General features: G+C 53.4%; 1 protein-coding gene across 1 annotated transcript in view; it reads right to left on the reverse strand.

Annotated features, from left to right (window-relative positions):
- SLC6A3 (solute carrier family 6 member 3) overlaps window positions 1-27,811 on the reverse strand; it is a 47,153-nt gene that overhangs the window by 14,649 nt on the left and 4,693 nt on the right. The window contains exons 3-10 of the mRNA XM_030927124.1: window positions 22,481-22,715; window positions 13,618-13,756; window positions 12,306-12,440; window positions 8,085-8,188; window positions 6,686-6,810; window positions 3,512-3,624; window positions 1,981-2,109; window positions 1,210-1,309 (exon numbers count right to left, since the gene is read on the reverse strand). Coding sequence (XP_030782984.1) covers window positions 1,210-1,309; window positions 1,981-2,109; window positions 3,512-3,624; window positions 6,686-6,810; window positions 8,085-8,188; window positions 12,306-12,440; window positions 13,618-13,756; window positions 22,481-22,715 — 1,080 coding nt within the window. The remainder of the gene's footprint in view (window positions 1-1,209; window positions 1,310-1,980; window positions 2,110-3,511; window positions 3,625-6,685; window positions 6,811-8,084; window positions 8,189-12,305; window positions 12,441-13,617; window positions 13,757-22,480; window positions 22,716-27,811) is intronic.

Raw genomic sequence — 27,811 nt, forward strand, 5'->3', positions numbered from 1 at the left:
CCAGCACTGAAAACAACGTTCTCAGAATAGGAGCTATTTCTCCTATTTGTCTCAAAGCCAGGGCGTTTATCTGGCTATAAATTCCATGGCTCTGCGGCAGAGAAAATGACCCCCTTGTTTGCAGGTGAGCTGGGTGTCCTCCAAAACCAGGGCTCAGGCAGCACCACAGACGTTCAGCCGGATCCCCACATTTTTTTTTTTTTTTATTTTTTGAAACGAAGCTTCACTCTGTCGCCCAGGCTGGAGTGCAGTGGCACAGTCTCGGGTCACTGTAACCTCTGCCTTCCGGGTTCAAGCTGAATCATATTCTGTCGTAAGTACACCATCACTGTGTCTTCAGAAAAGCTGCAGCCTCCTGAGTGGCTGGGATTATAGCCGTGCGCCACCACGCCCGGATAATTTTTTTTTTTTTAGTAGAGATGGGGTTTCACCGTGATGGCCAGGATGGTCTTGATCTCTTGACCTCGTGATCTTCCCACCTTGGCCTCCCAAAGTGCTGGGTCACAGGTCACCGTGCCCAGCCTGCACATTCATGGTGAGATGCCCGGGTTCAGCCTTGCCACCTCCCTGGAAGCGACCTGGCCAGGTGAGTGGAGCTGGCACTCCGGCCCATTTTACAGAAGAGAGAACTGAGGGGAGTCGAGGTGACTTGTCCAGGTCAGCACACAGGGAAAGGGCAGCCCTGGCTCCAAGCTGGGTTTTCTGTTGCTGTTTAAACCCCTGGTGGACATCCCAGGACACAGCTGGGGCAGACCAATGGGCCGGCAGCTGCACCCGTTGGAGCACCTGTTGGAGGGCCGCCTGCTGGTCATCAGGCCCCGACTGCTCTGGGGCTCTGGTCAGCAGGGAAGGCCATGACGGCACCTTTGAAATGCACCATGTCACATCCCTGCTGAAACCCCCAGCATGGATCTGATCGTGTGGGATGGGCTCGCCAGTGCCTCTAGCGTGGAGGAGGCAGAAGACGCCCGGCCACTGTGAACACCTCTGACCACAGTGTGCGTCTTCTGGCTGCCATCCAAACTAAGCACCTCACTGATCCCATCAAAAGGACCAGGGCCAAGCCTCTCCCCTGTGCGGAGCTGTGATGATCACAACCCAGGCTTCCGGCAGCTGAAAGGTGTTTCCTCACAGCGGCTTTGTCAGAAGGGGAGTGGCACAGCCACCAAACAAGAGGGCGTTGGCCTGGCTACCTCCCCCCGTACTCACCGTAGAACCAGGCCACTCCGATGGCTTCAATGAGCACTCCAAAGAGGATGGACGTGCCAGCTGCAAAATGGTCCAGGAGTGTGAAGACATAGATGCCACCCTGGAAGAGAGGGAGCCTGTGGACCTGCAGAAGGACTTTCCCCAAAGGTAAACCTGGCCTGGGACTCACTGTGCACACAAATGGTTTCACTCAAAGGTAAACCTGGCCTGGGACTCACTGTGCACACAAATGGTTTCACTCAGTGCAAACTCTGGTTTGAGTCCCTAAAATTCAATCCACATGCAGCTTCTTAGGGCCACGTCTATTACAAAAAAAAATAAAAATGACCTCTCCTTTCCCTTCCCAGGGCTTTGTGTGCAATTAGAGATGGAAGCAACTGCACATGGAACTTGGCAGTGCCTCCCTTGGAGAGGACGTGGCCTGGGCTCCCCCTCCCATGTAGATAGGCTCTGCTACCCCCACCCACGTACATGGGCTCTGCCACCACACCCCCAGCACCCCTCAGTCCCCAAACCCTAGAGGGAGGCAGCTTCCTGAAGCCTTGGGTGCTTCTGGGGGAGCTGTCCAGGTGCTGAAGTGACTCTGGGACCAAGCTCCCATGGGCAGTTCCCCTGTGCACTGCTGTGAGTCATTTTCTGGGGTGGGTGGGGAGTGCAGCTTCCTGAAAGTGCCGTGGTTCTGTCTGGCCTGACAGTCCCAGCCAGGGCACCCCGTGCCACGTGCTAAGGAGACATGACCAGGAGAAGGCGAAGCCAGCAAATGGTACGTACATTGGTGACACAGAACAGGGAGAGAAGGAAGGTCGCCAGGACAATGAAGAGCGTGAAGAGCTCACGGTGTCTGTGCAGCAGCTGGAACTCGTCGATGAGCCCGGTGATCACCGACTCCATACCGCCCATCTGCACACAGAGCACAGGGTTGGGCTGCAGGCTGGCAGCACTCCTGACTGCAGCCTGGGCCAAGATCTACTTGTCACTCAGGGAACGCACACCCGGAGATGGACATAGAACAGGGGCTGTGCAGCTGTCCAGGGTGCAGGACGCCTGGTAATGAGGACAGCTGTTGGTGAGGGCTTCTATGGTGGCATGACCACAGGAGAGAGGACCCAGAGGGACCACTCTATCCATGGCAGGGGGTTTGCAGCCTCTTCGACGTCTCTGGGTGGGTAAGATGCAGTGTGGCTAAAACAACGCCACCCTGTCCACTGCTGCTGCACAGGCTCAGCTCAGCCAGATTCTCCTGAGCAAGATGCGCCCCCCACACAAAGCTTCCGGGTGCACCTGGCCCGGTCATTGGCTACACCTTCTCGATGGAGCCTCCCAGCTCCAGGCATCCTCCTGTGGGATGCCATCCAGGCACCTGACTCCTACGTAGTGACCTTCTTCACCTTGCTCGGTCTCGGTCCACGCCCCCCCTTCATGCTCCCATGTCAGGAACACGAGGCCTGTGGTCAACCCAGGAGCTGTGGCTGAGCTGGATAGGATATGAGTGGGGGCCAGGTGCATGACCCGTGTTTATAAGGGAATGGATTCTGGGTTCTTCGGTCCCCAGCAGCTAACAGGGAAGAAGGAGCCTGAGAAAGTCCACCAGGCCCAGGGCTGATCGAGGGCTCCACCTGCCACCCCCAGCAGCTGAAGTGCAGGGACCACACACAAAGCATTCAGGGCCAGGCCTGGGGTTGGTGGGTGCCAGGAACTTCTGTTGCCCTCCTTATTCCTCGTGGGGTTGCCGAGGGTTCCAGGGAAAGCCATGAGATATGAAGGACCTGCTGTGTGCCCTCCAAGGCCCCACCACTCTGGTGTCCTGAGCCAAGTCTTTGGTGGCTGGGGCCCTGCTGCACGTGCATGCATGTGTGTGTGCATGTGTGTGTTCCTGCATGAGTGCATGCATGCATGTGCGTGTGTGTGCATATGCGTGTGCATGTGTGTTCATGTGTGTGTTCATGTATGTGTGTGTTCATGTATGTGTGCACATGCATTCGTGTATGTGTGTGTGCATGCGTTCGTGTATGTGTGTGTGTGCATGTATGTGCACATGTCCAGGATCTGTAGGTGACTCAGGGCAGGGCACACGGGTACCCCAGAGTAGAGGGATAAAGGGAAAGTTAAACTCCAGTCACCACTCACCCCAGCCCCAAGAAAGGTCTCCCAAATAATCGCGGGGCTCGCCCAAGTTGAGCACAGGAGGTCTGGGGGCCATCCGTGAGCCCAGGGATCTTGCCTGGCCCTGGGAGGGCAGGGCCCCCTCGGGTGGAAGGAACCCAAGTGCCGAGGACAGGGCCGGGAGGCGAGGGTTACTCACAGCACTGTCGATACCCAGGGTAAGCAGCATGATGAAGAAGACCACGGCCCAGGCTGAGGACAGCGGGAGTGTGGCGATGGCCTCCGGGTAGATGATGAAGATCAGCCCCGGCCCTGAAACAGAACCCACCCTGCTTGCCACAGAGCCCATGCTGTGCTCTCCCACCCATCCTGCCCCCTCCCACCCCAAGAGATCAACATGGCCTGCCACAGGCCTGTAGAGACTAGGGCTGGTGCAGCCCTGCTGAAAAGCCTCCCTCCTGTGCATCCAGCAGACCTTGGCCTGGGACTCAGGAAAACGGAAACTCAGAACCGATCGGAGGGCTTTGGATCATGCCTACCACCCAGCAATGGAGCTCCTCCAAATTACCTGTGTCCTCGTGGGTTATGGGGGCGCTGGGAGAAGGAAGGGCAGAAACAAGGAGAGGGCAGGAGGGGTTTCCAGGCTGGTCCTGCCCTTCATCCCAGGGACACCTGCTAATGTCCTTCTAGTTAGTTTTTCCTGCACATATCATGTGATACGCACGCAGGCACATGCACGCACATATTTGTGCATTCAAACTCATCCATGCAAGAACACATCCACGTGCACACACACGAATAGATGCATGCACGGGCATGCACACACACACACACAAGAACACACACATCACACACGTCCACACTATTCAGTAGCCTAATTTCTAAATTTAGCAAAACATTAGGGATACGTTCCTGACCTCCACCTTCCAGGCACACGAGGAAGCTGAGGTCCTCCCACCCTCCCGTGAGGTTAGACATGGCTGCCCTTGGCCAATGCGCTGTGAACCCACGATGAGCGGGTCCCTGTGAGTGAAGCTTGGTAGAGGAGTGTGTGGTTCCTTTACCACTGCCCCTGCCACGGCGTCCTGGAGGCCACATGGAGACGGGCTCCTATCAGCTGGGGCCCTGAGGGCTCAGAGGAGCAGCACATCCTGACGGATACAGGGGCTCAGATGGTGGCTTCAAAGATAAGAGATACACCTGCAACCTTGCTATCCCTGCAAGCTAGGGGCACGCCAGGGTGAGGGCGGCATGGCCACGGCGGAGGAGGTGTCCACGGACAGCTCTCTGGGGAGCTGACGCATGCTTCCTGCTACCAGCAGGCAGACCTGGATGGAGGTGGAGGGGATGAGTGTGTGGCAGGCACGCGACCAAAGTCAACGCAATTTGGTCTCCGATGACCCCAAAGTGAAAACCAGTCCCACAGGCAATTGACCATTGACCGTTTCAGAAGCCTTGCATCCTCCACTGGCTGGCACCGTCTCCAGAGCCCAATCTGCCTGCAACAGAGTCCCCTGTCCTCAGCAGGTACGTGTCTGGCCCTAGCCTGCGAAAATAGGCCTGGGCCGGGTCTTTTAAATAATCAAAGGCCAGAGCCAGGGGCCGTTCCTAAAGGTCTTTCAGGGGCCTTACAGTCAGCCAAGCAGCGGGGTCAGACCTGGGCTCTCACAGCTCCCGGATACCCTGGTGGACAGGGACAGTGTCCACGTCGGGTGGGGGAGGCAGGCTTGCCTGAGACGTTCCGGGGCTTGGATGGTACCAGCCAGAAGCCTGGGAAGATATTCATCAGCTCGGGGAACGTAATGTCAACACCCTTGCCTTCGTTTCGGTACCTGAGTTAACATTTCACCTTGTTTTCTTGAGAATTACGCCTGTAAATGACATTTACTTTGCTTGTTATGAAATGCACAGAACATTCAACTTTATTTTCAGGGGTTAATAGAGGTTTCTGCAAACTATGCTAGTTATCATAATAAAGGGCAAAAAGAATGGAGAAAATGCATAAATGCGGCACCGAGTAAATTTCACTGCCCTGCATTTATATGCATGATGTTCCCTTTCTCTCGCTTTGACTGAATTTTTTTTTCCTAGAGGAAAGAACACAGGATTTGGAGGCCCACCTCTGAGCTGCGGCTCCAGCCCCGACCCAGGCTTTCTGTTGCAAGCACGGAGGGGCTTTCAGGTCTCCGAGCCTGTTCCTACCTGCGGTGCGAGGGTCCTAGTGCCTCCCTCTGTGAGACTCAGATGGGGTCAAGGCTGCCCCCGCTTGGTGCTTGTCGCCCCCTGCCCTCACTGAGCCCCAACACCCAGGCAGAGCTCAGTCAGCGACAACACCCACACCAGACAGGCTTTTCTGAGCACAATCATTCCTCACAAATGTAGCCTCCCCCGTCACCCCCAGCCCCGGAGAAGACAGTCCAGAGGAAGCAAGGATGGGGACGCAGGATGGGAGCCCACCCAAGCCAGGGGCCTGTGTCTGGAGAGAAAGGGCCTCCTCCACATCCGTGTGGCAGAGCAGGCCTGGAGGCAGGCGGGGGTTCTGCTGGCTGACAGAGACTGAGAAGCCTTGGGACTCCCTGGAGCTCTCGGTTGGCCCAAGTTAGGGCTGCCAACGCCACAGCTTTCCACTGCAAGCACCAGAGCCGGGCAAGTGGCCCCAAGTGCCTGGACCTGCCCTCAGCCCCTGCATCTGTGCCTATCCTGCCGGCTTCATCCTGCCTGCCTCACTTCCTGCTGTGGCCGAGGCCTCCCCCCAACTCACCTGCGCCTGCCCAAGACCTGGACCCCTCCCCACCCTCTCGGAGACAACTCCAGGCGTGCAGGGACACTCAGCGTCATGCATCGGCCTGGGCAGCAGGCAGGGCCACCCTGTGCTGGAGGCCTCAGGGATCTCCCGGCTGCTCTGTGGCCAAGCTGACGTTTGCACCACCCCAGCCTGCCTCCAGGTGTTGCTGGAACGGCTCATTCCTCCCCTTCCCTGAGCTGCATGTTCCCACATCACATGGCAAGCAAACGTCTAGAGGGCCTCAGTGACAACATCCACGCCAGACCCCGGTGGGTCAGCCTCATGTGGCATCTGCAGGGAGCAGCCAAGGGACCAAGGCACCAACTGTGTTGCTCAGTTGCATCTGGGCTTGAGGCTCCGCAGCCCAGGGTGGAGGGCCCACGAGGGGCAGGGCAGGGAAGGCGCTGGGTTGGGGGCAGGTCCGTACTGGGATGTGTACCACCACCCTTCAAGGGTGAGGCAGCAACTCTCACTGACATTGCTCAGGGCCCGTGTGTCTCCTTCCTCTTTCACAAGGAAAAAGGCTTTGCTGAGAGCTGGGCACCGGGGCTACACGGGGCAGGCCCAGGCATGGCAGAAGGGGCTCACCGTCCTTGGCCACGTCCCCGATGGGCACGCTGTGCTTCTGTGCCATGTACCCCAGGAAGGAGAAGACGACGAAGCCGGAGGAGAAGCTCGTCAGGGAGTTGATGGAGGTGGTGACTATCGCGTCCCTGGAAGAACGAGACAAGCCGTCTCAGGAACCAGCTGAGCTGCAGCAGCTGCAATTTTCCAGTCATTATTCTTAATTTACTGTGTCTGGGGAAGGGGGCGGGAGGTCTTTGGAGGGGCCGCTTTTCCCAGTGAGCATGGCCTTAGCAGCCTGGCAGAGCTGTCCTTGGACCACCTTGGCCCCCTGGCTGAGCTGCTCAAGGCTCAGCCATCAAGGCTCAGGGCGGGCAGAACAGACGACTGCCCCTGTGCCCCACGAGTCCTGCTGTGGGCGCCTCACCCAGGGCAGAGCTTCCAGAACCTCCAGGAGCACACACCTCCCAGGGACCTTGCTAAGATGCGGATCCTGACTGGGGGCGTCTCACGGGGTCTCAGGGCCTGCGTTCCCCGTAAACTCCCAAGGGTGCTGGTGCTGTGGGCCTGGGTCCCCGCTCTGAGGGCTGAGAAACCAGAGGGCTGGAGGCAAGCAAGGGAGGAACAGGGAGGGTCCTGGGGTTGGACTCAGCACCAGCGTCCTCCTCCTGGGTTCCTGTGTGGCCCATCGCCGGGGTGGAAGGACCCCACACACTTCATCGGCAGAGCACCTGGACCCAGGTGGATGCAGGTGGGCTGCAGGCAGGGGCTGCCTCGGGACCTGCCTTCCAGCACCCACTCTCGGTGGAGCCTGTCTGTGGTCTCTCTGGCCATTCGGCTGTACACACTGTACTTGTATTTTTACTGTGTTTCTATCCGCATGATGTGAAAGAAAGTAAGCACAAGTCCATAAAGGTCAAAGAAAGCAGGTCCCAGATGAAATTCTGTTTCTGTTTTTAGGAGGATTTGGGGTCCAGCATGGGGCTTCAGGTGCCTGCTGGTAACACAGGGTGCACATGGGATGGGGGGACACACTCAGGGAGTTGTGAAGCTGGACCCTGAGCGAGGGAGGACAGAGACCCCGCTGGGGCTGGTGCGAGGGAGGAGGGTGTGTCCTTGTGCCAGGAGGGGCTGGCCTTGCTGCTCGGGGTCCTCAGTGGGGAATCTGGCCACAGGTCAAACCTTGGCAGGTCCCTCCCAGGAGGCGACACACCCACGTGCTTCAGTGCCTTCTTTAAAGTTGAAATCAAAATCGTGTTGGGAGCTCCCTCCCTGTCACTTCTGTCTGAAAGGCCACGCAGCTCCTACACTTGCGGGTTCAGTTGATCTGCCCTGTCCTCATCCAGGAACGCACTATTTCTGGAAGTCAGCGACCCCTCCCCACTATCGATGAGGCCCCTGCCTGGCCCTGCTAGGGACTCACCTGTAGCAGTTGTTAGTGAACTTGTTGTAGCTGGAGAAGGCGATCAGGACCCCAAACCCCACGCCCAGGGAGAAGCACACCTGGGTGGCCGCGTCGATCCAAACCTGCAGACCCAGAGGGCAGTGAGAACCTGTCCCAGGAGAACGCAGGACCCGAGTACCCTCCCCATCCCAGCCCCACGCTGAGGCCTCTAAGCTCGACACCATCCTCAAGAAGCAAATGGCAGCAGCGGGACTGGTGGAAGACGCAGCCTCAGGAAGTGAACCCTCCGGGTCAGCAGCCTGGAAGAGCCTGAGAAGCAGGGCGCTGTCTGCGTTCATTGATCTGGGATTCCCCATGGAGTGTCAGGGCAGCGATTCCAGAGAACCAGAGATGCCCTGCTCCACAGCCCTCAGAACAGCATGGACCCATCCACACAGGACATGATTGTGGAGCCATGATAACCCTCAGAACAGCACGGACCCATCCACATGCTGCATAATGGCGGCACCCTGATAGCCCTCGGAAAGTCATGAACTTATCCACACACGACATGCTGACAGCGTCCTGATAGCCCTCAGAACATCATGGATCAGCCACACGCTGCACGATGGCAGCTTCCTGATAACCCTGAGAAAGGCATGGACTCATCCACATCCACATCCACACTACATGATGATGGTGTCCTGATTGGACACACACCAGCAATACCTGCTTTGTATTTTTCCCAAAACACCAGCAGTACAGGTGCACAGTAGCACCTGAGCATGGCCAGGAGCCCACCTGCAGCTTAGACGCTGGTGCTGTGCCTGCCCAACTTGGTGGATGGCACCCACGACTCTGGATGTGAAAGGAAAGGTGGGTGGGTCCATGGTTGGACCATTGTGTATTTTAAAAAGTCAGCCACAACCTGCTGAGGTGAGGGCACTGCGGAGACCATTCAGTGACTCACATGCCCACCTTGCCCCTGCCTGGGCCTCAGATGGGGGAGAAGGAGCAGCCAAACCCCCTTGGAGGCAATTGAGGGACTAGTCAGTCAGGGCTGTTCCTGCAAGTCCATGAAGCCCATGGTACAGGCCTGTGGACCAGGATGCTGAGACAGAGACACCAGATGCTCCTGCTGGGGAGGTCAGGTGGGCTCAGGGCGTCCCAGGTCCCAGGTCAAGCTTGCCTGAGCTTGACTGAACGAGGGAACTGGGTGCTGCAGAGGGGGCGGGGCCCTCTGTCCATCGGGCAGCATGTCATAGCCTCAAAGCCACCCAGGTCCTGGGACAGTGGGTTTGGGGGCAGACGGCCAGGCCCTGCAGTCAGGGCTGTGCAGGTGGCCAGTGTCTCAGCATGAGGGGAGGAGCCAAGCCGAGAGTGGCTGGGTGGGCAGTGGGTGGAGAGGTTCATACCCTGATGTGGCTCCCATGCTGGTCATCAGTCACCTGCCTGGCCAGGTGACTGCAGCCTGGATCAGGTGTCACAGGGGAGCACCTGCCTCCTCCTCACCCTGAGCTGTGTGTGCAGCTCAGGCCTCTGCCCAGTGCCACCCCAGAGCCAGTACCCACTGCTGCCTCCCTGGGCCTCACCTCATGCACTTACACTCCAGGACCTGGAACTGTCTTTTCATTCCATTTCTTTACTGATTTCTCTTCACTATACATCAATCCATCATCTAGTATCTATCAACCACTCATCCATCTATCTATCATCTATCACTGTCATCTATCAATCCATCACCCATCTATCATCTATCTGTCATCTCTATAATCTATCAACCATATATCATCTATGAATATATGAAGTACATGTGTGTGTACGTATCTATCGCCATCCATCCTATTGTATATTCATCCTATCTACCTACCTACCTATCATCCATCCATCCACCCATCCATCATCTGTCCATCCACCCATCCATCATCCATCCATCCATGCTATCCAGCTACCTACTTATCATTCATCCATACACCCATCCGTCTGTCATCGACCAATCCACCCATCATCCATCCATCCATCCACCTACCCATCCATCATCCATCCATCCATCCATGCTGTCCAGCTACCTACCTATCATTCATCCATCCACCCATCCATCCATCATCCAGCAATCCATCCATCATCCATCCACCCATCCATCATCCATCCTTTATCCATCCGTACATCCTATCTAGCTACCTACCTATCATTCATCCACCCATTCACCCATTCATCCATCCATCATCCATCCATCATCCATCCATCCATCCATCCACCCACCCATCCATCATCCAACCATCCATCCATCCATCCATCCATCCATGCTGTCCAACTACCTACCTATCATTCATCCATCCACCCATCCATCCATCATCCAGCAATCCACCCATCATCCATCCACCCATCCATCATCCATCCATTATCCATCCATCCATCCTATCCAGCTACCTACCTATCATTCATCCACCCATTCACCCATTCATCCATCCACCCACCCACCCACCCACCCACCCATCCATCATCCATCCATCCATGATATCCAGCTACCTACTTATCATTCATCCATACACCCATCCCTCAATCATCCACCAATCCACCCATCATCTATCCATCCATTCATCCACCCATCCATCATCCATCCATTATCCATCCATCCATCCTATCCAGTTACCTACCTATCATTCATCCACTTATTCACCCATCCATCATCCATTCATCATCCATCCATCCATCCATCTACCCATCCATCATCCATCCATTCTATCCACCTACTTACCTATCAGCCATCCATTCATCCATCCTATCTATCCATTTTATCCACCTACTTAACTATCATCCATACATCCATCCTATCCACCTACCTACCTACTCATCCATCCATCCAACCATCCATCCATGCATCCATCCACTCTATCCACCTACCTGCTTATCATCCATCCATCCAGCCAGCCAGCCAGCCTTCCATCCACCCATCCTATCTATCCATTCTATCTACCTACCTATCATTCATCCATCCTATCCACCTACCTACTTAGCATCCATCCATCCATCCATCCATCCATCCATCCATCCATCCAATCTATTCACTCTCTCCATCTAATTTTTGACATCTCACCTTTGTAATTTGTTCGTCAATGGACATCTTTTGCACTGGTGTTTGTTTTGCCTCCTCATGGGGCTGCCTATTCTTCCTGGCTGGAGCATTAGGCTCTACATTGTTCTTGTGGTGTTTTTGTTTGATTCTATAACATGTCCTGCTCCTGCAAATACACCCCTTGGCTTCACTTTGGCCTTTCTGGGGTCCTGACACACTGCTGGCTTCACGATTTGTCCGGCTCCAGCTCTGCACTTGTGGGTCCCTGGCCATGGCTGATTTTGCTGCCCTGGTTGTCCTCCTCTCTCTTCTGTGGCTCCTGTGGGCCACATGCCTGCTGCACCCATGTCTCCTGTCTCCACAGAGGCTTCCTTTTCAGTGCTGCAGACATACTTCCACCCCCACCCCCACCCAGCTGCTTTGCAGGCTCATAGGTGCCATGTCCAGGCGCCTTCTCCCACTGCACCTGTCAGCTGCTGCCTCCCTGGGCTTCCTGGGAGGCTTGCAGCCATGCCTGCCTATCCTGTCTCCCTTCCTTCCCACTTCTGCCTTGGGTTTACACTTGCCTCATGACCCCTAGACCTGGCTCCACCAGCCCACCCACATAGGGACATAGGGCAGCACCTCTCAACAGCCTCCTGCCTCACACTCCAGCTGAGATGGCCCTACCCCTCTTGCTGCATCGTCTTCTCACAGCAACAGGGACGCCCCTGGGTGGCTTTGGGGCCTGCCACCTCCTCCACCTAGTCCACCTGATTTCCAACAATGCCCCAAGTGAGCTGCCATTTTTGTCATGCCAGCCTTCCACCAATGGCTGCTTCTGTTTCTGGGCCTGTTTGTCAGAAATGGTGCAGCCCCTTCTCCTCCCTTTCTTGACAAGGGGCCCGTCCCCCATAGCCCAGCCAAGTCTCCTCTCTCCAGAAGGCCTTCTCCAAACATTTTAACCCCGAGTTATTTCTTCTTTTGCTGAGCAAATCTGCAGCCCGACTCTAGATGGAGTTTTTGGCATAATCTGATTTAGATGACTCATACTGTATCATGGGTACTTGAGATGTGGCTTCCTGAGGAAAGAACCCTGGATTCTGCAACTCTGATACATCTCAGTCCTGGCAGGCAATGAATACAGAAATCTGGGAACGTCAGAGCCCCTGTGGACTGTGAAGCAGTGAGAGGGTTGTACTCACAGATGCCTCGCAGAGCCGGTAGAAGTCAACGCTCAGGTACGCTCTGATGCCGTCTATAGCCCCAGGGAGGGTGACCCCACGCAGGAGCAGGGCAGTGAGGACCACGTATGGCATGGTGGCTGTGATCCATACCACCTGCAGGAGAGGACAGCATCACCAGGCTGCACAGGTGGGGCCCTCGGTGGGAGCAAACACCGGCACAAGGGCACTAGGTTGCCCTGACAGCTTGTCCTCTGACTGGGAAGCCCAATTCCCAAACGTTTCCTGGGATGCCAGCTCAGCAAATGCTCATTGGAGTGAGAAGGTCAAACACTTTCTGTCCTGCATACCCTCCCCAGGGACGGAATGGGAAGAACAGCTTGGCAGGGAAAGCACATTCCTTTTCTGCATTTGGTCCGCCAGAGTAGCTGGGAGTGGCTGACGGGGGTTTTCTGATGTGTGGGATGTGAGTGGATAGACACTGGTGAATGGCACTGTGGGACGATGAAAGGCAGCTCTGGGCTGTGTCCCTGCAGGAGGCTCCCAAGGCTGGTACCATACTACACACACTATCCCAAGGGAAGGGCATACATTGGTCAAAACTGGTTTTTAAAAAAAGTATTTATTTTATTTATTTATTTTTTTGAGATGGAGTTTCACTCTTTTTGCCCAGGCTGGAGTGCAATGGCATGATCTCGGCTCACTGCAGCCTCTGCCTCCCGGGTTCAAGCCATTCTCCTGCCTCAACCTCCCATGTAGCTGGGATTACAGGCACGTGCTACCACACCTGGCTAATTTTGTACTTTTAGTAGAGACAGGGTTTCATCATATTGGCCAGGCTGGTCTTGAACTCCTTACCTCAGGTGATCTGCCCGCCTCAGCCTCCCAAAGTATTTTTATTAACAAAAAAAAAACATGTTGTGTGTGCCCTCCTGCCAGAAACACTGCTGTGGGTGTTTCCCTCCTGAGGCCCTTCCCCAAACACAGCCACATATGGACCCAAAACCCAACAGTGCCCTGTGTCCACCCAGCCCAGCCACGGCCACGTGTCCTCCTCCCCCCACCCAGCCATGGCCATGTGTCTACCCAAGCCAACCCAGCACAGCCACAGGTGTACCCCCAACCATGGCTACGTGTACGCTCCCAACCTGATCGTGGCCATATGTGTCCCCCAAACTCAACCATGGCCATGTGTCCACCCCAACCTGGCCATGGCCACATTTGTAGCACAAAACCCAACTGAGGCCACATGTGCACCTCCTGCCCAGCCACAGCCACATGTCCACTTGATGGCCCCGTGTCTACAGGCCCAGTTGGTGACCCCGAGCCTCACCTTCCCCGAGGTCTTCACACCCTTCCAGAGGCTGAAGTAGAGCAGCACGATGACCAGCACCAAGCAGGCTGTGAGCTGCCACCGTGGAGGCCCCAGGTCGTCGATGCCATGGCTCTGGTGGAGGTGCAGCACGCCACGCCTGCAGAGGGGAGTCAGCGGGGGCCTCTGTGGGTGGCTGTCAACCCACCTGGAACTGGATGGCTGAGCTTGCCCAGGGACCGGCCCTCCCCATCTCAGCAGGGCAGAAAGCATCCAGTCTGATGGACAAGAGATGCCCTCCAGGGAGGTCTGGCCCACAGGCCCTGGCAGAGGTGTCAGGGCTGCCCTTGAAACCTTCGGAGCACATGGGAGGCCCAGGAAGCCCCGCTTCACCCTCTGCCCTTGGCACCTCTGCTCATTGGAGCTGGGGAGAGAAAGGGCACCTTGGGTCTTTGAAGAAAAGGAGCCACAGAAACCAAAAGAAAGTTGCTGAGCAATGCTGGGTGCCCACTGCTGCCCACAGGACAGCCCCAGGGTCCTTCTCCAGGGATGAGACTGAGCAAACTCCAGTAATAATACCAGGCGCACAGGCTCCAGCCAGCACTGTTTTCTGAGGGGATGGCTCACGACACCTGCTCATAGCCCCTGCTGCTATGAGGATTCCATGAGGAACAGGTTTAGTGGATGACTCTGCTCCAGCAGGAATCACTCGCAGTTCCACTGTTTTTTACAGGATCCCTCACAAAGGGCAGAACAGAGGGTGAGGGATGGAGCTGACCATCGGCCGTGCTCCTTGCCCCAGGCACAGATCCTGGGCCCCCTTTCTGTGGGAACTCATTCCATCCCGGTGACACTCTCTGCGGGAGAACATGCACCAGGCTATGTGCAGCGGGCTGAGTCACCATTGCAGACGGTGACTTGGGGCCAAGGCAACCGTAACAGCTGTGCCGCTGCCACCGTAGAGTCAGGAGCTGTGACAGCCAGGAACCGCGTTATGAGAGGAGCTCCCACGCCCAGGTTTGCTTCTGTTGTGGGTCCACTGAGGTCCCCGGGAGATAACAACGGACACCCAAGGGGGAGCCCGGCCGACTGCAGCCTCGGGGAGCTTTCCACCAGCTGCGAGGCATTCCAGGGCCATGTCCCAGGAATTCGGCTCTTCAAACTCCAGAATCATACCAGACACCCTGGCTGCTGCCAACAGGGAAGGCCCCACGAGCCTGAAAGGGCTGCACAGTGCTTCCGTCCTATCCTGGAGGGCGCCCAGGCACAGGCCCCAGGTTGGCCGGGTGGACAGATGGCTGCACCACTGAAACCGTCACCACCATTCTCTGCTCTTCTCCTAGGGCAAGCCGCTCAGTCAGGAGGCTGTCTGTCACCCACACTGTGCAGGGGAAGTCGCCTGAGCCGGTGGAGGTCACGCCTGCCCTTCCTGGGGCAGTGGAGACTCCCAGGGCCTTCTTCTCATTCTGGCCACACACCAGGCTCTGCCCCTGCTGGTCGAGTCCCCGTCGCTCTGCTCCCCCAGCAAGGCCTTACCACGGGGAGCCTCTGAGGCCTCACAGCAACTTCGTGCAGCCCGGACCACTCCTCACTCACTGCCCATGGTGTCACTGGCCCCAGCATGCCACCCGCCCATGTCTTGGCAGCCTCGGTGCCTCGCACACACACGTGCATGGATTACACACCCAGACAAGACAGCGCACCCTCTCCCCTTTCCCATGTGCCTGGAGAAAAGGCAAACTCAGCCAATGCCCCTACGTGGCACAGGCCCTCCTGAACCTGAGGCGGAGACCCAGGGAAAGTGTGCTGCCACTCTTGGCGCCTTCTCACAAGGTTGCGTCCACAGCACGCACAGCTGGCTCAGCATCAAACATGAAAGCAACTTCAGAAGCAGCACCTCAACACACCGGGTCGAGCCCCTTCTCGAGATTAGAAAGTCACTGTGCTTTGATGTTATTTGAAATCCCACAGACAATTTAGAGAACTGGACACGCCTGAGTGCTGTCAACCCGAGAAGAGGGGTCCTCACAGCTGACCACAGCGTGGGAACCAGCTATACCAGGAGCCGGGGAAAGCTGTGTGGCTCCCAGCATGTCCATGCTTCTGAGGGCAGGGTGGGTGAGACAATCAAAGGACGTCCGGGAAGGGGCATGGGGCTCACGTGCAGGCATTTCATAAGCCATAAATAGGAGGACCAGAAAAGCATTGGCCCAAGGATGTTCACTGGGCATGGAAAAGGCACGGCACCTCCCAGTTTCTGCTGGGCTCTTTTTCCTGGTGAATTCGTGGCCATGATTCTTCAGTTGGGTGACAGTGGAGCCACTGGTGGTGACCCAGGCATGCTCGGGCCTCCCACACATCATTGTGATGACCTCACAGCAGCCCTCTCACCCCGTTTTACCAAGAGGGAGCCAAGGCAGTGAGGGGGTGAAACAAGCTTCCATAGGATAAAATTGTGCCAAAGCACATTAACCTCCCATTAGAACAAATCTAACACTCTCTAAACAAGGACAACAGCAACTAAGTACCCATTAGTATAAAACTCACCAAGTCTAGCATCTAATAAAAAATTACTGACATGACAAGAAGCAAGAAATGTGATCTACAACTAGAGGAAAATCAGTCAACAGCCATTTCACATGATATACAAAAATTAAACCAAAATGGATAAAAGAGCCAAATATTAGGGCTAAAACCATAAAACTCTTGGAAGAGAATATAAGGCTAATTTTCACAATCTTGGACTTGGCAATGGTTTCTTAGACATGACACAAAAGATGAATTGGACTTCATCAAAATTTAAAACTTTTGTGCATTGAAGGATGCTATCAACAGAGTGAAAAGGAAAACTACAGAATGAGAGAAAGTCTTTGCAAATCATCTATTAATCTGATAAGAGAATAATATCTAAAATATGTAAAGAACTCCTAAAACTCAACAACAAAAAAACTGACAGCCCAATTCAAAAATGGGCAAAGGACTTGAATAGGCATTGCTCCAAAGAAGGTATACAAATGGTCAATAAACACATGAAGCGATGCCCAACAGTCGCTAATCATTATGGAAATAGAAATCAGAAACACAGTGAGAACCCACTTCACACCCATTAGGATGGCTATTATCAAAATAAATAAGCAGAAAGTAAGTGTTGTCAAGGATGTGGGGAAATTGGAACCCTTGCTCTGATTTGCATCCATGGTGGGAAACAGTGTGGTGGTTCATCAAAAAATTAAACACAGAATCATCACATGGCTCCAGCAATTCAACTTCTGGGTATCCACTCGAAAGCAGTGAAAGCAGGTACTCAATACTGAAGTTCATAGCAGCACGTTTTCACAGTAGCTAAATGGTGGAAGCAACCCAAATGTCCATCAAGAGATAAATAGATATGGCCAGGTGTGGTGGTTCACATTTGTAATCGCAGTGCTCTGGGAGGCTGAGGCAGGAGGATTACTTGAGCTCAGGAGTTTAAGACAGGTCTGGGCAACATGGCAAGACCCCACTTTATACAAAATTTTTAAAAAATTAGCTGGATGTGATGTCACATACCTGTAGTCCCAGCTACTTGGGAATCTGAGGCAGGAGGATTGCTTGAGCCCAGAAGGTCAAGGCTGCAGTGAGCAGTGATCATACCACTGCACACTCCAGCCTGGACAACAGAGTGAGATCCTCTCTCTAAAAAGGAAAAAGATAAATGGATAAACAAAACATGATATATCCATACGATGGAATTGGAATATTATTTGGCCTTAAAAAGGAATGAAATTCTGGTTCTGAAATTCTTCAATAAACCTTGAAGACATATGCTAAGTAACATAAGCCAGTCACAAAAAAATAAGTGATTCTACTCAGAGGAGGGACCTAGAGTAGACAAATTCACAGAGATGGAAAGTAGAATGGTAGCTGCCAGGGACTGTGGTGAGGGAGGATGGTGACTTAGTGTTTAATGGGGACAAAATTTCAGCTTTGGAGGAGGGGAAAGTTCCAATGGATGATGGTCATGGTTGCACAACATGTGAATGTACCTAATGCCACTGAACTGTGCACTTAAAAATGGCTAAGATGGTAAGCAATGCTATGTATAGTTTATCACAATAACCCCTCAAGAAGGCAAAATATTTTTGTGTAAAGTCCAAGCTGAATCACGGCCAGCAAGTCTACACTACAAGAAATGTTAAAGGAAATGCTTTAGATGGAAGGAAGATGGTCTTAAATGGAAACCCTGATCTACATACAGGATCAGACAGCACTAGAGATGGTGACTATGCAGGTAAATATAAAAGTATAAAAAAAAGAAAACTTCTTTTCTGTGTTAGATTTGTTTAAAATGTAAATGCTTAAAGCAGAAATAGCAGCAAGGTGTCATGGAGTTGATACATACTGTAGAAATAAAATCTATGGCGACAATTGCACAAAGGACGTGAGGTAAACAGAAGTCTGCTGTCGTAGGCCCTTCTGTTCTGTGAAACAGTATCATGTCACTTGAAGATAGACTGTGATAAGTTAAACGTCAATGTTGTAAATCCTATAAAATCAACGAAAAAATGAAAACAGAAAGCTATAGTTTATTAGCTAATAATGTTGATAAAATGAAAGCCTAAAAAATTAATTCAAAACAGGGAATAAACAGAGGAAACAAGAAACAAAGAAGAGATGGGGCAAAAAATTAGCACAATGAAAGACTTAAAGCCAGCCATGCTGACAATTATTGAGTGGAAACTCTAATTTAAAAACAGAGATTGCCATATTGGATAAAAAGCACAAGCAACTCGATGGTGTCTACAATAAATCCATTTTATATATAATGCCCACATAGTTTAAAAATAAAAGGCTGGGCCGGGCGCGGTGGCTCAAGCCTGTAATCCCAGCACTTTGGGAGGCCGAGACGGGCGGATCACGAGGTCAGGAGATGGAGACCATCCTGGCTAACACGGTGAAACCCCGTCTCTACTAAAAAATACAAAAATCTAGCCGGGCGAGGTGGCGGCGCCTGTAGTCCCAGCTACTGCGGAGGCTGAGGCAGGAGAATGGCGTGAACCCGGGAGGCGGAGCTTGCAGTGAGCTGAGATCTGGCCACTGCACTCCAGCCTGGGTGACAGAGCGAGACTCCGTCTCAAAAAAAAAAAAAAAACAAAAAATAAAAGGCTGGAAAAGACGATACCACACAAACAGCAATCATAAGAAAGTTGGAGTGGCCATGTTACTATCAGACAGAGTAGACTTCAGAATGAGAAATTTAACCTGCGAGGATAGTTCAAATGGTAAAGTGGTCAATTCAAAGACTAATAATAATAAACATGTATGCACTTCATAGCAGAGTTTCAAAATACATGAATGAAGCAAATACTGATAGAAGTGAAAAGAAATAGACAAATCTACAATTATAGTTGAGATTTCAGTACCCCTTTCTCAGTAACTGATAGAACAAGTAGACAGAAAACCAGTAAGGGTGTAGAAAACCTGAACAACACAATGACCTAACATGACCTCTCTGACATTTATGCAACTCTCCAACCAGACAGCAGAATACATATTCTTTCTAGGCGCACGTGGAACATTCACCAATGTAAACCATCTAGTAGGTCATAAACAAGTCTCAATATATTTTAAAATATTAAAGATGTATAAGCACATCATCTTGCCAAAACAGAATTAAATTAGAAATCAATAACAAAAATATCTAGCAAACCTCCAAATATTTCAAATTAAACAACAAACTTCTAAAAATGCCCCATTAGTCAAATAGAAATCAAAAGAAGGATTAGGGAATACTTTGAACTAAATGAAATGAAAACACAGCATATCAAACTTTGTGGGATGCAGCTAATGTAGTCCCTTCAAGGCAAATTAATAGCTTTAATTTATAACTTTATAATTTATATTAGGCAGTGTCGATAAGTATTTATAGAAGTGGAGAAACTGTAAACTGGTCAGAGTTATGTGGTCCTGTGTTGGGGTTTTGAAATGAAAACACAGCGTATCAAATTTGTGGGATGCAGCTAATCAGTAATCTCCAGGTTCCTACAGGGAAGGGATCCTTTCATTTCTTTGCAGGAACCATTTCTGCCACCTCCTTCTGGTGGGTGGAATGCTGTCCAAGAAGGAAGTGGCAATGCAGGAAGGCTGGCTGGGACCCCTGGGGGCCAGGGTGCCAGCAACTCCCAAAGATACCTTTCATTTGCCAACCCTGAGGAACACTGGGTGCAGGAGCCAGCACTGCACACAGCATTCGTGGCATGTGGAGGAAGTGCTGTCATTGGGGCAGCTCAGCAGCCTTTTCTGACTTAGGGCCCAGAAGACATGGCCAGCGTCTCACCCAGGCCTCACGGTTACTTCCTGAGGACCTGTAGTAAAAATGCACGAAAAAGCCCTTTCAGATCTACTCCTGCTAACATCTTAGTTGTCAAATTTATGACGCGGCATGTTTGGTACATTGTGTAGGAAACTCAGTCCCTTTTGTGGTTACTGACAAAGTCAGGCATACCCATTATCTAGGACAAAGAGCCGCACCACCATGCATCACAACCACTCTGGCCTTTGTGGCCTTTCACGGTGGGACATCCACTCCCTGACTACATGTGCCAGCAGGAACCTGACATCCTTTGTCCAGTGATCTGCTTTCTAAAGCAGGTTCGAAATCCAGAAAACTCCCAGCAGACCTGGGCACGTTACGACTGTCCCCCTTGCTTCCCAAGAGTCACTGGAGCCTGTTTCAGGGGAACCTGAGTCCCACTGTTGGGAAAATCACCTTCGGAAAGGCGTGGGAGGAGTGCCAAGCACCTCGGTGCCCCGGGGCATTAATCATTCGTGAATTGCTCTTAAACCTTCTCCAACTCCCCACGTCTGCTCTTGGGCTGCCACCAGCTACAGTATACCACGTGCCAGTGCAGACAGGGCTTCCGAGTGAAGGGCTGGGCACCTTTCCATTTCCTTCCTTCCTTCCAGACTGAGAACTTCCAAATAGACTTCACTAGTCTGATCATTTAAAATAATAACACGTGTTCTTTCCTTCTAGCATTCTTAACAACGGATCACTGGACTAATCATTACACTAAATTTTCCTCTCTGATTTTCTTACCTGAACATCACTTAGGTGAGTCAACATTTCCCACACTGCCCAAACAAAAGGAAAGCAGTCCCCACGTGGCAGCACTTGGCAGCTTTAACAGGGCATTGGGTACTGGGAACTCTCAGGCTCTCGCCCCGGTGGCGCCTCTGCGGCCTCTGCCCCTCACTCTGTGCGCCCCCCACTCTCTCCTGCTGGCCCCTCTCTTTGATCACACACTAACCCTGAGATCTGGCCACACAGCAAGGGCACATGCAGCCCGGGCCTGGGGTTTCTGTGGGGTGTTTAATTAGGGAAATGTAGGTGTGAGCAGGCCATCCACACCCAATGGGAATTTTCTCCCTCAAGAATGTTAAAATCTACTTGGACAAATGGTGTGACTGTGCATTATTTGGACGATTTCATCATTTCCTGCTTGCCTGTCACCACGGGAGTCCTGTCAGATGCTCCCACGACCTTGCCTGAGGCTGTGCTTCCTATGGCGATGCTCAGGTGTCTTCAGGCAAACCAACCGGGACTCATCCCGGGTGCATCTTCTCTCCCGCCTGCCCACTTCTGAAACCAGCCCTCCTCCCACAAGCGCCTTCCTGGCGCCCCAGCCTGGACTCTCTCTCCTCCTGACGGGAAACAGTGGATGTAGTGAGAATCGCACAAACGTCCTCTCCTCCTCTCCTCCTCTCCTCCTCTCCTCCTCTCCAAAATGGCAGCTGAGTTTAAGAGTCCGCCTGTCAGAATGCAACCCAGCACAAGGCTCCAGGCCCAGCTGGAGGGGGCAGGGGAATGTGGATGGCACCTGCCAGGTCTGGATTCCAGGAGGGGTCCAGGGGAAACAGGGGACCCATGGTGGGCAGTCACAGCCCTTCCAGGCTGGGCTAGGCTACGTGGTGATGAGGGAGGGCCAGCAGGAGCTGGCACGGGGCCCAAAAAGACTTCATTGCAGACATCGGGGTCCAGGAAAGCAGGTGCTGCAGGTGGATGGTGACGGGCAGGCCTGGCTGGGGTGGACAGTGAGGGACAGGCCTAGATGGGGTGGACTGCGTGGGTTAGGGCTGGCCAGGGTGGACGGTGAGGGGCGGGCCTGGCCGGGGTGGACGGTGAGGGGTGGGCCTGGGTGGGGAGGACTGTGCAGGTCAGGCCTGGCCAGCGCAAAGAGAAAAGGAGGCAGAGACCCAGGAGGCTGCTGGACATGGGACTCACCGGCATGGGAGGTGGAAGGAGGCCCAGAGACAGAAATAAAGCCGTGCACATAAACAACAAAGTCTTGCAAAAAGTGGACGGCTGGAGCACCCTGGAGACAGGGGCTGCCTACTGAAGCCATAGACTTCTTGTGCAGTGAAGCCCAGAAAGGTATCTTTTCTGGAGAGGGCAAGGGCCCAGGTGAGGCAGTTTGGCCCCAGGCTATGCACAGAGGAAGGGCAGGGAGGAAGGAAGCCCAGACACGGGGCTGACTCACTCCAGAGACACCGCTGCAGCTCCCAGAGACCAGAGCTTGCCAACCTTCCACACAGGGCTGCTGTGTTCCCCACCAGCCCCCTCCCGCCCCGAGCCACTGCTGGGAGCAGGATCACAGCCAGGGGAGGTGCTCAGTGCCCCATCCCTGCTGAGGGCTCGCCCTGTAGGAGTTTTGCTGAGTCCCTGGAGACCATCACAGTGATTCAGAAATGCGCCCCTCCACAGCACTAAAGGGATGGAGTGCAGGAACAGATTCCCCCTCCCCGCACCCTGGGAGTCAGCAAGGGCTGGTGGCCAACCAAGGGGCGACCATGGGGACCCAGCTGCACCGTCTCTCCCATTCCCGAGGACCTGACTCCCACTTACTCGAAGTACTCGGCAGCAGGTGTGGTCCCAAAAGTGTCGTTGAGGCCCGGGCTGTTGCCACTGGAGTCGCCAGGTGGAGCATCCGAGCAGTTGGGGCTGTTCCAGGAGTTGTTGCAGTGAATCCAGGGGAGCTCCGTGGTGAAGGAGGAGAAGAGGTAGTGCAGTGCCCAGGCGATGATAACGTTGTAGAAGAAGCCGACATACAGCGAGATAAGGATGACCGTGAAGCCCACACCTAGCGGGAAGGGGGTGGCCGTGGAGCCCACGTGGGCGGAGCACAGAGCCACCATCAGCAACGTGTCCCTTCCGCCTCCCCTCACAGGAGACATTACCCTGAGCACAGACCCTGAGGACTTTGAGGGTGTCTCTGAGGGACATCCAGGGCCAGCAAGGTCACCCAGAGCTATGGCGAGTATCCAGGGCCACCCTGATGCACCCAGAGACCCCCAGGGACATGAAGGTCACCCCCAGCCACACATGGTCATCCATCCCCACCACAACCACTCAGGATCCATCAGGGTCATCCAGGATCATTGAGGCCATCTAAGGGCTACTCTGGGTGACCCAGGGCAACCCAACCCATGGTTAAGCAGGTCTGTCAGGTCCATGTGAAACCATCAGAATCATCCACGACCACCCAGAAGCACCCAGGGCTACCTAGGGAACTCATGCAAATAGGGCCATCAAATATTGTCTAGGGACACCCAGTGTCTCCCAGAGCCATCAAGACTGCCAATAGTCACTAAGGGACACCTGGGGTCCTTGACAGACATCCACAGCCACCCATAGCCACCAGGCTCATTCAGGACTATGGAGGGCACCCAGGACCACACATGATCACCCAGATTAATCCAGGGCCACTTTGAGTCACAAAGGGCCATCCACGGCCATCCACAGCCATCTCCATTCATCCACAACTATCCACGGTCATCTATAGCCATCCACAACCATTCATGGCCATCCATGGCCATCCACAGCCATCCACAGCCATCCACAACCATCCATCCATCCACAACCTTCCACATCCATCCACCATCAACCACAACCATCCACATCCATCCATAGCCATCCACAGTCATCCATGGCTATCCACAACCACCCACATCCACCACTGGCCATCCACAACAATCCACTGCCATTCACAACCATCCACAGACATCCACAGACATCCACAGCCATCTGCATTTACCCACAACTATCTATGGCCACCCATGGCCATCCACAGCCACCCATGGCCATCCAGAGCCATCCATAGCCATTTATGGCCATCGGTGGCCATCTATAGCTGCTCATGCCTCTCCTACAAGACTACTCAGAAGAGTCATCTGGGCTCATTTACAGCCATGTGGAGTCATCCAAGGTCATACTACCCATGCATGACCATCCAGGGTTTCCTAGAATCACCCAGGACCACATAAGACCACCCAGGGCAAGTAAGATCATCCAGGGCTTTCTTGGGCCACCCAGAGGCTTGCATGACTATCAAGGACTACTCAGAGCCATGTTTGACCTTCCAAGGCCTCCCAGGGCCATACAAGACCATCAGGGACCAGCCAGGGCCATCCATAGCCATCTAATGCCATCCAGGGTGTTTTAGAGTGTCCTTTCCAGGACCACAGACCTAGAGTTTGGGCTCCATCCTTTATGGGGGCTCCTGGCAAACTGGAACAGAACTCACTGGTCAGCAGTCTTTGGAGCGGTGTCAGCCTGACTGGTGGGCAGATGGGCCTGGTGGTCAGATAGCTTTATGGGGGCTCCTGGCAAACTGGAACAGAACTCACTGGTCAGCAGTCTTTGGAGCAGTGTCAGCCTGACTGGTGGGCAGATGGGCACCATCATGTTCTTGCTACTGGGGTTCACTTTACTAAGCTCCAGGAAGAATTTTTTTCATTTCCACATTTCTTCTCAGTTTGCTGACATGATTAGTTTGGGTACAACTTTGATTTACTTTGTTAAAACCCAGTAGGCACCATGCCCTGTCTTGCCTGCTCATGGCCAGGGTAGGAGCATACCTTCAAGGTGACTTTTGCAGGGAGTGGGCTTGCTTTTTATGGTCTCAATCCTTAGGAGAGGCTGTTCTTATGCTCAGGACACCTCAGTAAAGTTCTCTTCCTATCATGAAAGCAAAGAGAAGGCTCAAAACTTTGTTTTAAACAGATCCAGGATCAGGAATGCAGGTAATCCTTCTTGGAAAGCGTGCTTAGTGGTGGTGATGATGAAAGTCAAGCCGTTGCTTTTGGAAGGCCTTCTCCCACGTGGATCTGGTCCACATTAAATAATTCTGTATTACAGTCGGTCACGGATTGCCTTTGGAAGGCCTTCTCCCACATGGCTCCTGTCCACATTAAATAATTCTATATTACCATGTGTCACAGAGTCCCTTAAGAGAGAGGCTGGGTTGTGATCCATAGTGAACTCACCCAGGCAGCCACGTTGGGAGCCACTCTCCTGGGAAGCCACATTGTTTCCACAGAGCACTGTGAAGGGTTTTCCATGGTGATGACTGACAGTGGATGCCCAATTTGAAAATTTTTCAAGGTTAAAACTTTCTGTACCAAGTCCTTAGCTTGAAACCCTGGGAAGTCTTTGATCAAACTACACCAGAGTGGATCCCAATCCAGAGTCTGAAGGAAGGACTGACTGTGCCCTGGGTCCTTCCAGAGCCACCGCTGTTGTTTCCTGCCCTGCACCACAGATTGGCAGGCCTGCCATGGGATCACAACGTCACCATGGCCACTGTGCATGACGTCACCATTGGCCACGGTGGCTGACATGGCTCCCAAAGCAAATGGGTCTGCTCTGATCCATGGGACAGTGCAGCCCCCACACCAGAGTCCCCCTTACCAAGAGGACTCCTCCTGGATGCTTCCCTGGGCACCTGGGTGAGGAAACGGCTCCCTTGAAAGGTGGTGGCCAGTGCCAGTACTGGCCAGTCATTTGGTTGCTCCAAGCCCTGCCCTTCGGGAAGGCAGAGCCCCTGACCTGGGTCACTGATGTGTAGCACCTCACCAATCAGCCAACTTCACCATGAGCTCCTCAAGCTCACCGAAGGCCCAGACACACGAAACCCACTACCCTGTTTGCTACAGAACCTTCTAGTGGCCTCTGCTCATGACATCACTGTGGGCTCTAGATGAAGCTTCACCTGACACATTTCTTAAACACCATTTAGTGACACGGGAGGCTGTCTCTCCAAGGAGGTGGCAGGCAAAGTCCCTGCTCGCGTTTCCAGGGAAAACGTTCATGAGAACGTGAAGCCTCCCCTCCCTCCTGTCTGACTCCCAGGAAGCTCAGCGCTAAGCATGAATTTCAAGCGTAGCTCTTAAGGTCAATTTCCTTAAATTTATTTTTACTTCGTACCTTTTTTTTATATTAATCTTGTGTGTAGTTTGTTTTGTGTTTGAGAAATCACACTAAAATATGATTGACTATAAAATATTTTATATTCACTACAATTGAATGGTGGGGTTTCCAGGGTGTCTGTAAAATGGGGTTGCCCTTGGCAATGAAACCGAAACCTGACAAACAGAAGCCGGCTGAGGCTCCTGCCTGCAAATGGTGCTTCGCCCACCAGAGCACAGCCACCCTGCACCATCCCTGAACACCAGTACACCCCAGGGCACCCATGAGAGTTGGCTTCAGGAGAGGGTGTTGTCAACACATGCATGGATCCTGCTGGAGGAAGCCTCTGCTGGAGCAGCCCTGCCACACCTCACAGGGGGCATCAGCAGGTCTTCGGAAGAAAGATGGGAGAGGGCCAGGCGCGGTGGCTCACGCCTGTAATCCTAGCACTTTGGGAGGCCAAGGCAGGCGGATCACGAAGTCAGGTGATTGAGACCATCCTGGATAACACGATAAAACGCCGTCTCTATTAAAAGTACAAAAAATTAGCCGGGCATGGTGGCATGCACCTGTAGCCCAAGCTACTCGGGAGGCTGAGGCAGGAGAATCCCTTGAACCCGGGACACGGAGGTTACAGTGAGCCAAGATCACGCCATTGCCCTCTAGCCTGGCAACAGAGCAAAACTCTGTCTCACCAAAAAAAAAAAAAAAAAAAAGACGGGAGAGAACGCCTCTCTGTGTCCGTCTGGGTGTCTTTAGTATGTGCTTGTTGTGTGTGCATGTACCAGAGAGACAGAGAGAAGAAGACAGAACAGGAGAGACACAGAGAGGAAAGGAGGGAGAGAGACAGAAACAGACACAGGGAGAGGGAAAGAGAGAGCAAGGGGAAGGGAGGAGAGGGAGAGTTTTAAAGACCCTCCTCTCAGGACCCTGGGGTGTACCGCGGGGCCTGAAGGCCCCAGAGGCCCCTCTGGCTATGGTGCCCACCCCAAGCTGCTCTGGCGAGACTATGGGAAATGCAGGTGAGTCATGGCCTCTGAGCAGCTGGACCTCACCATGAATTCCACCCTCTGGCTTTCGAGGGTGGATCATGGCTCCCAGTTATGAGCAGGAAGCAGCTCGCAGGTCTGCTGGAGGGGAAGGGCCGGGGCAACCAGGCTCCCTGGAGAGCTGGGCTTCGTTTCCCCATGGAATTGCCACCTGCTCAGGGCTGGATGGCCTTTCAGCTCCATAATGATTGCTTTGGGCACTTTAGCTCATGTCTTAATTTACCACGTGGCACTTCTATTCGATGAGACATGAAAATGCATGCATTTTATTAACTAAATTTTTAAAAAGGACAAAGGAAAGAGAAGGAACAGTATCAGGGCATGGGAAGCATGGTGCACATCTAATTTCATGGGCACTGTCAGTCTTCTCTAAACTGGCATCCTGCAGTTGACGGGCAGGCAGAACGAACGGGACGCTGGCACTGGGACCTGCAGGCGTTACTGAGATTCAACAACTCAAGGTGTCTCGTCTCTAAGAAGAAGTCCAGCTTTCTTGCACCGACTCGTCTATCCCTTCATGGGTCGAACACTTCACTTTCTGTGATTTGCAACTTCCTCACCAGGACTAGGTGGGTGTGAACAAGCTCTTCCCGAGATCCGCCCACGGGGCCACGAGCCTTCCGTCCTGCGGCCACGCTTTGCAGCCCACCTCTGGGACTAGTGTTCAGAACAAAGCCGGCATGGGATGCGGGATTGTGGGCACAAGGGCTGTGACACGGAGGAGACGACTGCCCAGCTTCCCCCGGCTACGCATTGCGGGGAACACGATGAGATGCCCGCATCCGCCGGCTGCATTTCTTCAGAATGAGGTACCACTGCTCACGCTGACAGACGTCAGAGGTTTTCTACTAGCCCAAGTCAAGTTGGTGCTCTGAAATTCTCAGAAATCGCTTCTTGTTATTTTATGGACTGCATCATGAAGACCCACACCAGCAGCTTT

The sequence above is a fragment of the Rhinopithecus roxellana genome, chromosome 3 (genome assembly GCF_007565055.1).
Source record: "Rhinopithecus roxellana isolate Shanxi Qingling chromosome 3, ASM756505v1, whole genome shotgun sequence".
NCBI classification, from domain to species: Eukaryota; Metazoa; Chordata; class Mammalia; order Primates; family Cercopithecidae; genus Rhinopithecus; species Rhinopithecus roxellana.